General features: G+C 40.4%; 1 protein-coding gene across 1 annotated transcript; it reads right to left on the bottom strand.

Moving 5' to 3' along the window:
* Positions 1–5,947: 5,947 nt before the first annotated feature.
* Positions 5,948–9,786, bottom strand: Suv3 (Suv3 helicase). Its single transcript, XM_067770252.1, has 9 exons — positions 9,304–9,786; positions 8,843–9,234; positions 8,668–8,779; positions 7,868–8,177; positions 7,672–7,806; positions 7,306–7,606; positions 7,064–7,243; positions 6,380–6,710; positions 5,948–6,311 (listed from the first exon to the last, which is right to left on the bottom strand). The coding sequence occupies exons 1-9, from the start codon at positions 9,641–9,643 to the stop codon at positions 6,097–6,099; spliced, it is 2,316 nt and encodes a 771-aa protein (XP_067626353.1). The 5' UTR covers positions 9,644–9,786; the 3' UTR covers positions 5,948–6,096.
* Positions 9,787–17,390: the final 7,604 nt, after the last annotated feature.

Raw genomic sequence — 17,390 nt, forward strand, 5'->3', positions numbered from 1 at the left:
TAGGGAGGGCAGCAAAGCTGCTGTCTGTTGCAGATTTATATTCTTCCCACTTTCCTTTTTTGAAGTTTATGAAAGTACGTTTTTCGGTGACGATGAAGTCGGCAGTACGCTCGAACGAAATAAGTATGGGCAGGTGGTCGGATGCCAATGTTACCATCGGCTGCCAGTTGACGCAGTTTACGAGTTCTGCGCTCACGATTGAGATATCTGGCGAGCTATGACAGCTTCCTACCATACGTGTGGGGGCGTCTCCGTTTATTGTGCAGAACGTCGTTTCGTCTATTTGATCCGCCAACATCTCACCCCTACTGTCCGCCCGCAAGTTTGAATGCCATAGGTCGTGATGGGCATTGAAATCGCCTAAGATAATGCGATTGTTGCCAGTGAGTAAGGCCTCGATATTAGGGCGGTATCCACTGGGGCAACAGGTAACAGGAGGGATGTAGATGTTGATGATTTCTAGATTTGCATCGCCTGACCGGACAGATAGGCCTTGACGTTCTAAGACATTGTCACTGCGGTCGATGCCAGGATCAAATATATGATATTGCACAGAGTGGTGTATAATAAACGCGAGGCCGCCTCCATTTCCGCTCTCGCGGTCTTTCCTGTGGACATTATAACCAGAGCAGGTCTGCAATGCAGATCTTGCTGTGAGTTTAGTCTCTTGAAGCGCAGCAATGCGGATGTTGTGCCGCTTCATGAAATCGACTATCTCCGTAATCTTCCCAGTTAGTCCATTACAGTTGAACTGCAGAATTCTGAAGTGCATGAGGGGTGACGCCGCCACTCTAGGGGTAAGTGAGGGGTGACTACGCCTAGGTTGTGGAAGGCCAGGACGCAATTGCTGTTGTGGCCTTGGGACTGGGCGCCCTTGGGCAAGCATTGGGGTACCCGGATGATTTGGGTTTGCGACCTGGCAACATGGCGCGATGAAACCCGTCGGGGGTTGCCGTCGCGGAGACCAGAACATCTAGGAAAGTGGCACCACCCAAGGCAGGAGCTGCATTGAGCGGATGTCGCAAACCTATATATTCTGTGCTGGCAGACGGTGCAAACGGAGGCAGGGACTAAGAGTCTGTTTCCCTGACCTGCACGATTGCTGCCAGAAAAGAGGGGGGGAGAAGAAGACGGGGGCAGGGGCTGATGCTCAGCATTGCTACCAGCTCTACTACGAAGGTAGTAGTCATGAGTGGTATCAGCTGTTTGAGTTGTTGGCGCCGTGGGGCGCGAGCAGCAGCGGGTACTTGTTGTGGCTTGCTGAGCAGCGAAGCTGCTGGAAGGTAGTGGGGATACGCTTAGGCGTAGACTACGGGACGCCCTTGGGCGTGAGCAGCAAGGAGCCACAAAAGATTTATAAAAGTTACGTGGAAGTCGGGTTTTGGGATCAAGCCCAGAACAACCTGTCCGATGCAACCATCCCTTGCACGAGACACACTGAACAGAGTATGACCGTCCTAAAAAGATTCTTTTCTGGCAAATGCAGCAAAACCATTTCTCATGACCGGGGTCAGGAGACGGACCCGGATTGGGTTCGATACCTTCCCGGAGTAAGAGAATATGTAGCAGTCCTGCTGCAAGGAGCTGCTGGGAGGATGACAATTTGTGGGACGGACGAAACAAATTAAATGGGGTCACACTGAAATGACAGTCCTTGGTCGGGAAAAATCCCGAGTCGCTCCGGTACATAGAACCGACTGCCTTGGGAAGCGTGTTTTTTCGCTTCATACGGCTGGGTTCTCAGGTGCCGTATTTCCTCAAAATCAGCTACTAGTCTATCCATCTTCTGTTGGTATATCGAGAACTAGTAAAGTAAAAACGATTTTTCAGAATTTTTACTGCTAAATTATTAACAAATATGAACATATCTTCCCAAGGCAGTCGGTTCTATGTACCGGAGCGACTCGGGATTTTTCCCGACCAAGGACTGTCATTTCAGTGTGACCCCATTTAATTTGTTTCGTCCCTCCCACAAATTGTCATCCTCCCAGCAGCTCCTTGCAGCAGGACTGCTACATATTCTCTTACTCCGGGAAGGTATCGAACCCAATCCGGGTCCGTCTCCTGACCCCGGTCCTGAGAAATGGTTTTGCTGCATTTGCCGGAAAAGAATCTTTTTAGGACGGTCATACTCTGTTCAGTGTGTCTCGTGCAAGGGATGGTTGCATCGGACAGGTTGTTCTGGGCTTGATCCCAAAACCCGACGTCCACGTAACTTTTATAAATCTTTTGTGGCTCCTTGCTGCTCACGCCCAAGGGCATCCCGTAGTCTACGCCTAAGCGCCCCCCCCCCCCCCACTACCTTCCAGCAGCCTCGCTGCTCAGCAAGCCACAACAAGTACCCGCTGCTGCTCGCGCCCCACGGCGCCAACAACTCAAACAGCTGATACCACTCATAACTACTACCTTCGTAGTAGAGCTGGTAGCAATGCTGAGCATCAGCCCCTGCCCCCGTCTTCCTCTCCCCCCTCTTTTCTGGCAGCAATCGTGCAGGTCAGGGAAACAGACTCTTAGTCCCTGCCTCCGTTTGCACCGTCTGCCAGCACAGAATATATAGGTTTGCGACATCCGCTCAATGCAGCTCCTGCCTTGGGTGGTGCCACTTTCCTAGATGTTCTGGTCTCCGCGACGGCAACCCCTCGACGGGTTTCATCGCGCCATGTTGCCAGGTCGCAAACCCAAATCATCCGGGTACCCCAATGCTTGCCCAAGGGCGCCCAGTCCCAAGGCCACAACAGCAATTGCGTCCTGGCCTTCCACAACCTAGGCGTAGTCACGCGTCACTTACCCCTAGAGTGGCGGCGTCACCCCTCATGCACTTCAGAATTCTGCAGTTAAACTGTAATGGACTAACTGGGAAGATTACGGAGATAGTCGATTTCATGAAGCGGCACAACATCCGCATTGCTGCGATTCAAGAGACTAAACTCACAGCGAGATCTGCATTGCAGACCTGCTCTGGGTACAATGTCCACAGGAAGGACCGCGAGAGCGGAAATGGAGGCGGCCTCGCGTTTATTATACACCACTCTGTGCAATATCATATATTTGATCCTGGCATCGACCGCAGGGACAATGTCTTAGAACGTCAAGGCCTATCTGTCCGGTCAGGCGATGCAAATCTAGAAATCATCAACATCTACATCCCTCCTGTCACCTGTTGCCCCAGTGGATACCGCCCTAAAATCGAGGCCTTACTCACTGGCAACAATCGCATTATCTTAGGCGATTTCAATGCCCATCACGACCTATGGCATTCAAACTTGCGGGCGGACAGTAGGGGTGAGATGTTGGCGGATCAAATAGAAGAAACGACGTTCTGCACAATAAACGGAGACGCCCCCACACGTATGGTAGGAAGCTGTCATAGCTCGCCAGATATCTCAATCGTGAGCGCAGAACTCGTAAACTGCGTCAACTGGCAGCCGATGGTAACATTGGCATCCGACCACCTGCCCATACTTATTTCGTTCGAGCGTACCGCCGACTTCATCGTCACCGAAAAACGCACTTTCATAAACTTCAAAAAAGGAAAGTGGGAAGTATATAAATCTGCAACAGACAGCAGCTTTGCTGCCCTCCCTATCCCGACTGATGCCCGCCAAGGGGAGCGTGCCTTCCGTAAGGTCATTGAATCCGCCTCGGCACATTTCATTCCCGCCGGGAGAATTCCCGAAATCCGGCCCCACTTCCCGGCGGAGGCCGCGAGCTTAGCGAGGGAACGCGACCATATAAGACAGCTTGATCCAGGCGACCCCCAAATAAGGGATATAAACCAGCGCATCAGATTGCTTGTGGACGAACACAAGCGGGCGAAATGGGAAGAGCACCTAAGAGGTTGTAACCTCTCTACCGGTGTAGGTAAACTTTGGTCCACCGTAAAGTCCCTATCGAATCCGACTAAGCACAAAGACAAGTTTCCATCGCCTTTGGCGATACTGTGCTGTCGGATGCGAAAAAATGCGCGAGCGCTTTCTGCCGACAATATATAATGCATCCTACGGTCGACAAAGATAGACGGAGAGTCAATAGACACGCACATAAACACAAATTCAGCGCGTCACCAATCACCATCACCGCTAGAGAGGTTGAGGACGCCATTGGTCGCGCTAAACCATCCAAAGCAGTGGGCCCAGACGGCATAGCCATGCCGATGCTTAAAAACCTAGGGAAAGAGGGTTTCAAATATTTAGCGCATGTCTTCAACCTGTCTCTCTCCACCTTTGCCATACCCGAGAAATGGAAAATGGCCAAGGTGGTCCCGCTACTAAAGCCTGGGAAACCAGCTAATGTAGGTGAGTCATATCGTCCGATATCTCCTTTATCGCCAGTGGCAAAGTCGCTTGAAGCCATTTTGCTCCCTTATTTCCAAGCACATTTGCAGCTAGCCCCCCATCAGCATGGCTTCAGAAAACTCCATAGCACTACCTCCGCTCTAAATGTCATTAGCACCCAGATAAATTGCGGTTTGAATCAATACCCCCGCCATAGAACAGTACTCGTAGCGCTAGACCTATCAAAAGCCTTTGACACGGTCAACCATGGCTCATTACTGCAAGACCTGGAAGGGTCTACCCTTCCCCCATGTCTTAAAAGGTGGACCGCAAATTATCTGGGTGGTCGACAGGCATCGGTGCAATTCAGAAACGAAACATCAAAACCAAGGAGAATTAAACAAGGGGTGCCACAGGGTGGTGTCCTATCCCCACTTTTGTTTAATTTCTACATATCTAAGCTACCTTCACCACCGGAAGGAGTCACAATCGTTTCCTACGCCGATGACTGCACAATAATGGCCACAGGCCCAGGCCCAGAGATCGATGAGCTATGCAATAAAATAAACGGCTATCTCCCTGATCTCTCCAGTTTTTTCGCCTCGCGAAACCTGGCATTTTCACCGACTAAATCTTCCGCGACCTTATTTACAACATGGACGCCCCAAATGTCGACCATATTGAACATCCACGTCGATGGCACTACGCTACCGACTGTCTTACACCCCAAAATCTTGGGTGTGACGTTTGATCAGGATCTACATTTTGGTGCGCACGCAACCGCAATTGTTCCGAGAATTCAGAGCCGTAATAAAATCCTCAAATCCCTTGCTGGCAGTACCTGGGGAAAAGATAAAGAAACGCTCATGACCACATACAAAGCAATTAGCCAGCCGATTACGTGCTACGCGTCACCCATATGGTCGCCAAGCCTAAAAACTACCCACTGGACGAATCTACAGGCCTGCCAAAATACTGCTCTCAGAATCGACACGGGCTGTCTTCTTATGTCCCCAGAACACCATCTGCATAATGAGGCGAGAATACTCCCCATCAGGGAGAGAAATGAGATGCTGTCCAAACAGTTTCTGTTGAATACCCAGAAACCTGGGCATCCCAACAGACATCTGATTGACGAACCAGCATAGCCTAGGGGCCTAAGGAGTCATCTCCGTAAGCATTTTGAGGAAATACGGCACCTGACAACCCAGCCGTATGAAGCGAAAAAACACAAGCAGGTCCTTGGTGAACTCCATAGACAGGCGTCGGACCTTTATGTCGGGAATTGCCCGGTGAATCCAGTACTTGAAGAAAAATATCTAGAACTCGCGGAAGAGGAACGCATACTCCCCAGGGAAACGCGTGTCACTCTTGCTCAACTTCGTTCTGGATACTGTAACAGGTTAAACTCTTACATATCCAGAATCAACCCCGACATACAAAATATATGCCCCGCTTGCAATGTGTCCCCACATGACACCAACCATCTCTTTAATTGTAATGTGGAACCAACGCCTCTAACACCCCTTTCCTTATGGTCCACCCCTGTTGAAACGGCAAATTTCCTTGGATTCCCGTTAGAGGATATTGATGACAATTTGAGATCGGTCGCGGCTATTAGGTGGGGCGAGCATTGCTACAACAACAACAACAACAACAACAACAACAACATATCTAATGCACTTAATATAAACAATTTATTTTAACTAGAGAATAACTACATGAGCATATTACTAATTATAAATTTGTTAATCGCTTGCATTTAACTACAGAACAAAAATTTATAAAAAATAATAGCCGTTTATATTATTGAAGTCATAGTTCACTTGCGATGTTTTCGACGCGCTTTCGCGTACGCGTTTGATTTACTTTCATCACCATCGCTGAGTGTAGAGTCATCGGCGATTCGATCCGCCAAAGCTTGCTGTTGTGCATCCCACTCCTTACGCAATTCACTCAGCATACCCGGCGTTAGCAATCCTTGAGCCAATAAGCGATCGGTTAGGCGTCCACGTGATGCACTGGGAATGCGTGGTTCTAAAAACGAAATTTTGTTAAAAAAAAAAAAAAACAATTTTGAGAGTAAAAAAAGCCGTTGCTTTTACCACGCATATGCGTTGAATGTCGTATATTATACGACACATCACCATCGGCCGCACTCTGACTCGCTTCGGAATTTTTAAGTAAACGTGTTATTTGAAATACGCCTTGCTGTATGATTTCATCAAGCTCCTTTTGTGCTTCGCGCACTGCTGCTGCGTCTGGGAATAGATCCATAAAACGATAACTTAGCCACAGGTACAAATCCATTACATCAAAGACAGATTCGAGATGCATAAGATCAATAATAGTTTTAGGCAAAGCAAATGGCCAGCCACAGTTGCGTGTAATAAAGTCAAAGGTAATTGGTTCATTACGACTATATTGTCTTGCAATCTGTAAATGAAGAAATACTTTAGATTTAAAGTAATAAATGCAAATGTATTTAATTCAACAATTTGGGATGTTTTTTTTTATATAAGTCAAATTATATCCACAAGTTCTTCCTACATCCTGCAGAGCATTTTATATTAGTTTCGTATTCATAAATGTGCTAATTTTCCGATCATAAAGACCCTTTACATCGCCTCTTATAACTCCCTCTTTTTATCAGTTTGTGCCTTCTTAGATTTTTTTATAACCATTTGAAGTCATCAAAAGGGGGAAAGAGACTCGGTAAGGTGATTTTTCTTTAAAAATTACTCTGTCAAATGCTATGAGGGAAATTTATTTGTCTCTTGTAAAATTACCTTTAGAAACATGGAGCATACGAACGGCATTTTCTTATTGATGGGCGCACAGCAAAATAAATAACGTGAGCGCAATGGCAATTGAACATGTTCAATCATTTCTGCTAAAAACTTAAAATCCTCAATATTGCACATAAAGTACAGTGAGTCGTCGACGGTGCAAAGATTAACAAAAATGTCCTACATGTGAAGGAAACAGAAGTTAATAAAATTTCTGTATTTGGCATTTCTCATTTCCTTACCATTAAATTACTAAGCGTAGATTTCGGCAAATGATACGCATAAAGTTCAATTTGATCTGCCGTGGGATGTAAACCAGCTTGTTTAAGTGGTTCAGGTTTCTCTGCTAAAATTTTGCGTAATACATGCAGATCGTCCGATTTAAAAGTGGTAACATAACCGTGCTCCCACTGTGTGCGATAACGTCCAGCGCGACCTGCGATCTGCAGTGCAGATGAAACAGATATTGTATCAAGTTCACGTTCACCTTTTTCATTCATTCCAGGTTTGATTATTGAGAAGAAGATAATGCGTCGTATGCTCCTGTAAATAAAATAAGATATTAACTACCAATAAAATCAGAGAGACAGAGAGAGAAGTCAACTTACAAATTGAGTCCCATACCGATGGCATCAGTTGCCACCATAACTTTACAGCTATTCTCAGGATCATTGAATTTTGCAGCTTGTGCTAATTTTGTACCTGGTGGTAGTCCTCCATAGATGACAGCAACTTCTTTGCCTCTGCAAAAAAAAGTTGAATTTACAAAAAACCCCCAGCATGTAATTACATTTTTCCTCTCACCTCGCTTCAATTTCGCGTGAAACCGAATAGATATCATTTTTACTAAAGCAAACAATGCAATCACCAGGCTGTATATAATCTAAACTTAGTAATGCTGAGTCTTCAATGGTTAGCTCAGTAAGTCTTTCGTAATTATGCACTTCTACTGTTTCATTTGTTGTTTCGCAAATTTTTTGCAAAAGTTCTAAGGCACCAGCTTCACCGCAAACATGTACCTCTTCAGCGATGAGTCCTAGAAAGGCCCGCGTCCACGCCCAGCCTCTTTGTGGGTCACGCAATTGTTGAATTTCATCAATAACAGCAACTTCATCTGGAAGAAAATTGGTTCTTTAAGTATACTTCACAGAATCTAGATAGTTCTATTGGTTTAGCGCCAGTCTGCTGCCAGAAGTCCGGCGGCTTTTATAAGGTCAAAAACTTTGCCTTTCGACAGTTCTACCCAAAATCTTATAAAATGATTTTATAAGGCCTCTTAAGACTGCCATGCCTTACAGCGGTAGCATTCTAAGTTTTTGTTGTTGTTGTTGTTGTAGCAGTGCTTCGCCCTATCCAATAGGTGCGACCAATCACAAATTGTCATCAATGTCCTCTAACGGGAGTCCAAGGAAACTTGCAGTTTCAACGGGGGTGGACCATAATGAGAGGGGTGTTAGAGGCGTTGGTTCCACATTACAATTAAAGAGATGGTTGGTGTCATGTGGGGACACATTGCAAGCGGGGCAAACATTTTGTATGTAGCCCCATTTAATCCTATCCCGCATAAACCGCATAGTTAATATATTCTGCATTTTTTTACTCACAGGGCGTATTGACAGATGTCATTTCCACTGTACATGCCACGTGACTCGCTGGTGTTTCCTCATTGATACCAAATTTTCGTTCTTCTCCTGTTACCAGATCGCAAGGTGTGCCCTGCAAAACAGAAAGATTATGTCAGTTTATTTTAACATATGTATATTGTATTTTTATTATTACTTTTTCATTAGATTTGTTAAAAACCTCCGTGGCTAATAGCTTCAACGGTCCGCAATACACCCCCGACTTGGCGCTCAAGAAACGTTCCATAGCATGATATGTTTTCCCTGAATTAGTAGGGCCAGCATGAAATACGATTTTGCGTGTAATGGTACGTGCACTTGGATACCAATTTGCGGGTGTACGTAAATCTGAAATCTTCTTCAAATCATCCATACAATCTAAGTGAGGAAAAATAGTTTTGGCGTGACGCAGGAAATAAGGAAAAATGTCATCAATATGTCCAGCATTTTGTACTATATCACTAACGGTTATATGCAAATCAACTGGCAAATTATCCGCTTCGATGCAGTAGCGGCGAAATGATGCGAATGCTTGTTGTTGTAGATAAGCTGATAGGTGTTTGTGAAAATTAAACACGATTAAATACTTTAGTTAAGCGTAATTACAAGACAACTTACAATCCAAGCCATTTTCAATGCATAATATTTTTATTTCGCGTTTTTGTGTGAATCTGTTTAGAATTTTCAAAAGTTCGGTTTTGGCTAGTTTGCCTACCATTTCGGTACCAACATCATTTTGATCTGCCTCTCTAGGCACTGGCACTGGCTTGAATAAAGAAGACACATGCTGTGGCCCGGTTTTTTTGTTGCGCGCTTGTATAAAGCAGCTGAGATGCACATATTTGGTGGATGTTAAATCGCTGGAACTCAAAGGTGAGTGTGAATGTTGTGTTGAACGCAAATTAAGATTTCGAGCTAGCGTGTTGAGCAAATTAATACTATGTCGAGAATTTTGCATATTTCACAATAATTTACACGCTTGACGAAGTACAATTCAAATGTGTTACAACTAATTTGATTAATAATTCTTTAATATTTAAATAATTTCATCACTATTGAGCTATGTGCAATGATCGTGATGCAATTGTTTATGCGTTTCTATTATGTCAAAGAAAAACAGCTGATGTAGTACATAACCTCAATTTTGATAAGCGAATTGTCAAAACATGAAACAGGGTACAGTATAAATCACCACAAATCTCACAAATATACAGGTATGTCGCAGAATCCGACTCGGATTTGATTTTTGTCGGAAATGAAAACCGATATCTGTTCGAATTGGTGTCGCGAATTTCGATCGGATTTGGGGTTTTTCGCAATTAAACAAAACCGATATTCGAATCAGCTGGGTTTTGTTTCACTTTTGGTATTGTGTGTATTTGGCGGCAAATGCTAATAAAATTAATTAACTTGTGCTTTTTTCCAATGATTAATTTGCAGAAAAAAAAAAATAAATAAAGAAGAAATATGTGCACTGTTATTGCTTTTTTAATTATCCAAGAGAAACGGGATGCGAGAGTGAACGACGGCGCTTAAGAGACCACACAAATCCTCTAGAACTTCCGGAGTCTGTGTAAGCGCAAAAAGCATTAAATATATATGTATGTCGGTCTCTATGCTAAGTTTGACGTTTGTAAAAAGCCGTTTTGAAGCTATTCGTTGAACCAGCTATAATTGCCTAATTCAAACAACTTGTGAACATTTAGGATCTTTCATGAAATCAATCCTTCTTCCATACATACATATTAAAGTTTTATTTTTATACCAAGTTCAGAAAATTTATTCCTTGCAGATTTGTGGATTGTGGTCCATTACCGTTTAAGCAAAGTTGCATTTGAATTGGTGCTGAATACCATTGATAGGTATATACCTCCAACATCCATTCCTTCAATTTTGAAGCTATGCGCTTTGCTTCGATTCCTAGCAGAAGGATCGTATCAACGTTCTGTAGGGAACGACATTAATATAAGTTTGGGCAGAAGTACCATATCTGAAACCTTGACACGAATGTTAAGAGTTACAGAAACTAATATTTGTCGCCAATGGGTCAGTTTAAAAATGGACGAGAATGAAAAAAGACAGACGACGGACTATTTTTACCACAAATATAAAATTCCTGGCATCACAGGATGTATAGATGGTACCCATATTAAAATAATGAAACCTCAAGTGCAAGTTTACAGACGTACAAAGTACCATTGGTTTTATAGATTTTTTTTGCTGGGGGTGTTACGTGTTCTCTTCCATATAACACATGAACAAAATATATTTTTACATGGGAAAAAATGAGCAACAACCTTAGAAAAAAATATTCTATAAAATCAACGGTAATTTGTACAGTCTGTAAACTTGTACATTATTTTCATGGGCTACAAAACTATATTTTCGAAAATTGTGTAAAAGTTTTGATTAAAAAATTTAAAATTTTTATGACATTTTTTTGAACTTCGATTTACTTTCTAGAACTTTGTGTTAGCTTTAAATTTTTATTTATGTGCTTTTAAATTTAAAAAAAACTAAAATTGTTTTTAAACTAAGCCATTTAGAATTTCGCTATTATAAAATTGAACACAGCTGTATGTAAATGAAAATTATTTACATACATTAAAAGAGAAAAAAATATGATGAGATGTAAACCCTGCTAGACAGAGCTGACGGAAACTCCAACCCATTAACAGAATTGTTGACATCACTAATACACTCGCATAAATTTTTCCTTTTATTCGTATGGAAAACCATGGTATGTATGTGTATGCATACACGTAAACAGAATGTTTACATAAGGTTTGTCATGTCGCTTCTAACAACCTGATAGAAACTTTGCTTTACGCTGTGATGTAAATTTCCATCAGCCATATCTGTCAATTGATACCTCAAATGACTGATAGCTGTCTAGCAGGGCCATATTTGTCAATTGATGCCTCAAATGACTGATAGCTGTCTATCAGGGAATATAGTACGAGAAAGTAAACAAAGTTTAAGTAAGAAAAGTATCTAATATCTTTACGATTGCTCATACTCGCCCAAGGGGTCATATATCTCCCTTTCACGTTGGATAATAAAACGTAAAATTTTAGGGCTAAAGGATACAAATTCCTGCGTTGACTTATCAACGGCTTCAAGTAAGCGTTCATTTGTGTCACTTGTTTCATTTTGTATCCGGAGGATATCATCCATTTTGTTAGAGACACTTTTCTTCCACTCAGTGTCCAACTCGATAAATTTGGCAAGCAGCTCATTTGTTGTGTCGGCTTTAACGTGATTTCGAGCCATCCAGCATTCGAGGCGGGAACGTTTAGAAGTTGAAGGCATTTCATCGTCGCTTGATATTAAATATTCCTCTTCAAGGCCAACGATGTTCCGGAAACACCTTCAAAACTTTGTGTCATTACGCAAATACGCGTTATGGTTTCCTCCACAGGGTTTAGGGTTTGTTTATTAAATGGCCCTCCACCAGTGGCGCGTTCTCCAAATTTGTTGTGTGCCAACTTTCTCTTTACCTCACTTTTCCATTTGTTACTTTTTTCCAACCATTCAAATCTTTTGTTGGAGGTCCTGCGCTATTCAGTGATTCCACTAATTGGTGCCACAGAAAATCAACAAGTGTCTTATCCTTTTTTGTGAATCCCCTGGCGATGTCCGGGTACTTCTCCATGAATTCCATACGTATTTCATTTTGAGCTCTGTTTTTATGCTTTCCCCTGAAAACAGAATTTTAGTGTTAAATATGAACTGCATTTTTCACAAAATATGATCAATATTCCTACATTTTGCAAAATGTTACAAATTTCTAATTCAAACAAATGAAAACGTTAGCATGTACTTCACCGTTTTGTTTCCGATAACAAAACCAATAATCTCGGATTGCCCGACACCTGAAATCGATTAAAAAAATTCGAACATTAAAATCGATAAGGTCGGATTGCGCGACACCTAATGAGAAAAGCCGGAGTCATTGGTGCCGTATGTCGTATCGCTGTATCCGTATCCCTAACGTAATCAGCTGTTTATCGTTACGACGGTAAACCAAAACCCAATTGGTTGGCTACGATACGGTTACGACTTTAGCGACACCAATAATCGATTGCATCGATTCTCATAAGGTTGGTCGAATCAGTTGTTAAAAGATTACCGATACGGTTACCGATAAAGCACCAATGTCTCCAGCTAAAAATTGACGGATTGAAAACCGATACCGAGAATATCGGATTCTGCGACAGAGCCGATAATCTGTGTGTGATTTGTGAGTATAGATGAGGAAAACAAGCTATCTCATAAACGCTTTGGACGCGTTGCTTCGTCTCAACGCTTGGACATGGCCATTAGCAAAGAGGATAAATATAATACGAGAGGTCACTCGTTACTTTGTATAAAGTTTTCGTTATGGTTTTTTTTGGGCGATATATGCATAAATGTCTTCTATACATTTTCGTGGGGTATTTGTGTTTATTTTTCCGACTTAATTTAATTAATTAATTAATTCTCTTTCCAAAAATCACATTTGCATATAGTGGCTACATAAATGCGAGACAATTGAAAATGTCCCTCCTGGAAAACACTAGGTATTATTTTTTTTAAATTTCCAGCGAGTTACTCGCCACTCATAGCAGACTGGTGGCTCTTATTATATTTATCCTCTTTGCCATTAGATACAACCGAGACGCGCTCTCGCTTCAAAGCGAAAAAATAGTAACAGCTATCATGATGCATCTACCGATTTTTTCTAGCTCCGTATCACGACCAATGCTCACGGGAATGCTTTGGATCATTGGGAGACTTGGGAAGCAGAGGTCGTGATATTTTTGTGCATATGAGTTGTGATAGGCATTTAATCATTTAACACATATGGCTAGAGGTCAAGCAGTGTCATCTATTTTTGAAAAAAGGAGGTTTATTAAAGGCAGCTTTACCAAACTAAAGACAAGAAATTAACAAACTATCTGGCTCACAAATTGAAACAGGGGCCCTATTCAGTAACTGTGAGTTTTAAAATGTACACTTTTTCTCCATATAATTTGTATGAAAGAAAAAAGTACATTTCAAAACTCAAGTTAGTGAACAGGGCCCTAGGCTTCTATGTGGATTTATTTGGCTCATATCATTGTTGGTGCATTTGCGTGGACATTTTTTTTCTGGCTTAGGATTTTTGCGACGGGATGATGGCTAACATCTCAACATTCTACTTTGTTTTATATTTCGACACATCTGTTTGTTTTTGAAAGCATTCTGGAAATCTGTGTTCAGGCCTGCTGGTCAGGATTTCTAAACTGTACAGTGTTAAAGTTAGTATTGTACCATAAGATTGAATCATTTTCTTAAAAACAAAAAAATTATATAGTTCCTCAATCTAATAATGGATATATTCCGTTAACTTCAGGATATTTGTAACGCTCGGAGGATCTTACTGATCATCTGACCATCAATTCATTAAAAGCTGTATCCTGAATTTGTCAACCAGGTCGCACATCCAACTGAGATCGGGAGAAGTATGAAAATATGCGTTATCATCCCGTAATTTAACAACTATCTACAAAAACAAAACATATTCGATTCAAATTCCTGGGCTCGATCTATAAATTTGCGCCCCATCTCATTTTGGAAAGCCCTTTGAGTGTTTTTCTGTTATATAAAGCTCCTCAGAAATGTCACATGCCTTAGCAGATGCCGTTCAAAACTGGCATACAGTACGTGGATCCGTCAATTTGTAGGAAACGTGAAAAGCTCGGTCTTAATCTCATTGAAGGTTGAAATGCATGAAATCCATAGATCATCCATCGAGCTGCCTGCAAATATTTACTATTTGCTGCATCCATTAAGTGTTTGAAATCAAAAGACGGCTCAACTTACTGCCGCCAAGGGTTTATTTTAAAGAAAAGTAATTTCATTTCATTTCATTTCATTTATTTATTACGGCAAAAAAGCCTAATTCATAAATTAAATTATATTACAATTTACTATCTTATTGCTAAGGTTTTACAATATTCATAAAGTTTTGCTTTAAAAGCTACGATTTCATTACAACTTTTTATATCTATAGGCAGTTCATTGAAACTTTTTAGACCTTTATAAAAAATATTTTGCTGATCTATTTCAATTCTGAATAAAGGCAGTTTGAAATTGTGTTTATTCCTTGTATTAATGTTATGTGTTTGCTTAACTAATACTACGTTTTTGCTTAGATATTCAGGTACATTTTCACTTTTAATATTAAATATAAACTTCATAGCGTGAAAAAAATCTATTGCTTGACACATAACCAGTTCAAACTTCTCAGCATATCAGCCGTACGAGTATCTCTAGGTTTTTTAAGAATAAATCTCATACATCTGATTTGCATCTTTTGAAGTTTATCTATTTCCTTGTCTGACACAATGAATAGAATAGATGGGCAGTTTACAAAGTGCGGTTCTATAATGGACTTATATATAATTATTTTGTACTTTTTTTTAAATATATTTGGATGTTCTCTGCATAACCCCAATTTTTTTCGCAACTTTCTGGATTGTGTAGTTTATATGTTCTTCAAACTTGAGTTTGTTATCAATTATAATTCCCAAATATTTTATACTGTCAACTTTTTGTATGCTTTCGTCATTGATTTTTAAACCAATTATATCCTCATTAATGTTCCTCCTTGTTATTATCATAAATTTCGTTTTATTTATATTAAGTTTCAGTCTATTTCCGCACAACCATTTGTACAGGTTATTCAGTTCATGTTGTATTTTAGAAAGTGCAGAATTAATATTATTCTTACTAATCATTATTAATGAATCATCAGCGAATAGTTTAATTTCACAACCTTCAATAGCGTTCACTATATCATTAATATAAATTAAGAACAGTATCGGTGCCAAAACTGAGCCTTGTGGTAACCCTATGGGTACTTCCAATTCATCAGACATCACGTATTTATAACCGTTTTCTGTCTCCTCTGCTTCAAATAGCTGCGAAACCAGTCAAGTTCTATACCAGTTATACCAATACGTTGCATTTTTTTGATTAAGATCTCCCTATCCACTGTTTCAAAAGCTCGTTTGAGGTCTAGGAAGACTGAAACAACCACTTTTTTTTATTATTTAACTCTTCTTTCCAGTCATGTATCACCAAATTAAGAGCTGTCTCACATGAAAGTTTCTTTCTAAAGCCTGACTGTTGGTGGGCTAGTATATTATTATCTTCAAAGTATTTCGTTAACTGGTTCTTAACATAAGCTTCAAGTAGTTAACAATCACTAGGCAGAGTGTTTATGGGTCTAAGTTCTTCAGGTTTTACTGTCTTTTTAACTTTTTCCACTGGTATCACCGTTGACGTTTTCCACTTTTCTGGTACAAGACCCTCTTCTAGGCTGTTATTGATTATTTGTTCGTAGAAATATCCTGTACACAATATACAGTCTTTAAGTACTCCATCAGATAAAAGTTTTCTGCCGCCTATTTTATATTTGAACTCTTTCAGAATATTAATAACTTCATCTGTTGTTATTTTGGCAAACTTTAATCTAGAATTGACTTGTACATCACTTAGTGCTACACCGGCAAGGTTCTATGATGTTACTAATTTCTATTACGCTATTTATAAAGAACCTATTTAGACCATTTGCCAGCTCAGTTTCATTTTCTACCATCGTACCATCTATTATCGCCTTTTTAATCCCTTCGTTATATCTCGTTAAGCAAACCGCTTGCTTAAAATGTTTCCACATTTCTTTGGCGTTATTTTCATTCATTTCGACTTTATTTTCCATATATTTAACTTTCTTTATTTTTACTAGCTTTTCGTAGATACGATTTATATTTTTATATTCGTTCCAATCACCTGTTTGTATCGCAAGCTTATACTTATTATATTTGCATTTATTCATTTAAGCCAATTCTCTGTCGTACCATTTATTCATTAGCTTGATATGAACTTCTTTTTCATACGTTAAACTTTCCATAGCTTGCATTATTATGTTGTTCACTAATTCGACTTTCTCATCAATTAGTAGGTTTTCATTTATGTTGAAGTTACATGATCTCAGGATGCTTATTAAAATTTCACTATTATATTTATCCCAAGCTGTGATTTTCTTGGTCATTCTCATCTGGGGTGATTTAGACGTTCTAATATTGAACATTATTGTTTCGTGATCTGAAATTTTGTATGCAGGCAAATTATTGCACTGAATTTCATCTGAATTTGAATATAATAAATCAATTTTAGATGCACTTGCATCTGTAATTTGAGTATTAAATTCTACTTTTTGGGTCATACCCATCACAGAAAATATCTCATTCAATTTTGTACTATATGTTGATATGTTCATGTTTATATTAAAATCCCCGATTAGTATATTACATTTACTTCTTTAAAATTTATCGATTAATATTTCATTTAGGTACTCGATAAATGCTGCATCACTTGTGCTTGGCGAATGATACAGAACCCCTATTTGCCACTTTTTATCGACCTTTTTCAATTTTATTATAATGCACCATAAGTTCATATTGACACTAGCATTATAAATTACATTTATCTCCACTGTCCTATGAACATACACTAGTACTCCTCCTGTATGCCTGCTGTGCGAGTCGCATCTAACCATATTATACGCTGCTATTTCTAATTCGCTGTCTTCAACATCTTTCGTTGTACACGTTTCCGAACATAATATGATACTTGGTGTATGTACTTCAGCCAACACTTCCAGTTCACATTTGTTT

Source organism: Eurosta solidaginis, chromosome 1, assembly GCF_040869045.1.
Source record: "Eurosta solidaginis isolate ZX-2024a chromosome 1, ASM4086904v1, whole genome shotgun sequence".
In the NCBI taxonomy this organism is placed as follows: domain Eukaryota; kingdom Metazoa; phylum Arthropoda; class Insecta; order Diptera; family Tephritidae; genus Eurosta; species Eurosta solidaginis.

Coding starts and splice junctions, on each gene's coding strand:
- Suv3 (XM_067770252.1), bottom strand. CDS start 9,643: ATGCAAAATTCTCGACATAGTATTAATTTGCTCAACACGCTAGCTCGA. Junction 7,807..7,867: donor TCACGCGAAATTGAAGCGAG/GTGAGAGGAAAA, acceptor TTTTTTTTGCAG/AGGCAAAGAAGTTGCTGTCA. Junction 6,711..7,063: donor TATGCTCCATGTTTCTAAAG/GTAATTTTACAA, acceptor CTTCATTTACAG/ATTGCAAGACAATATAGTCG.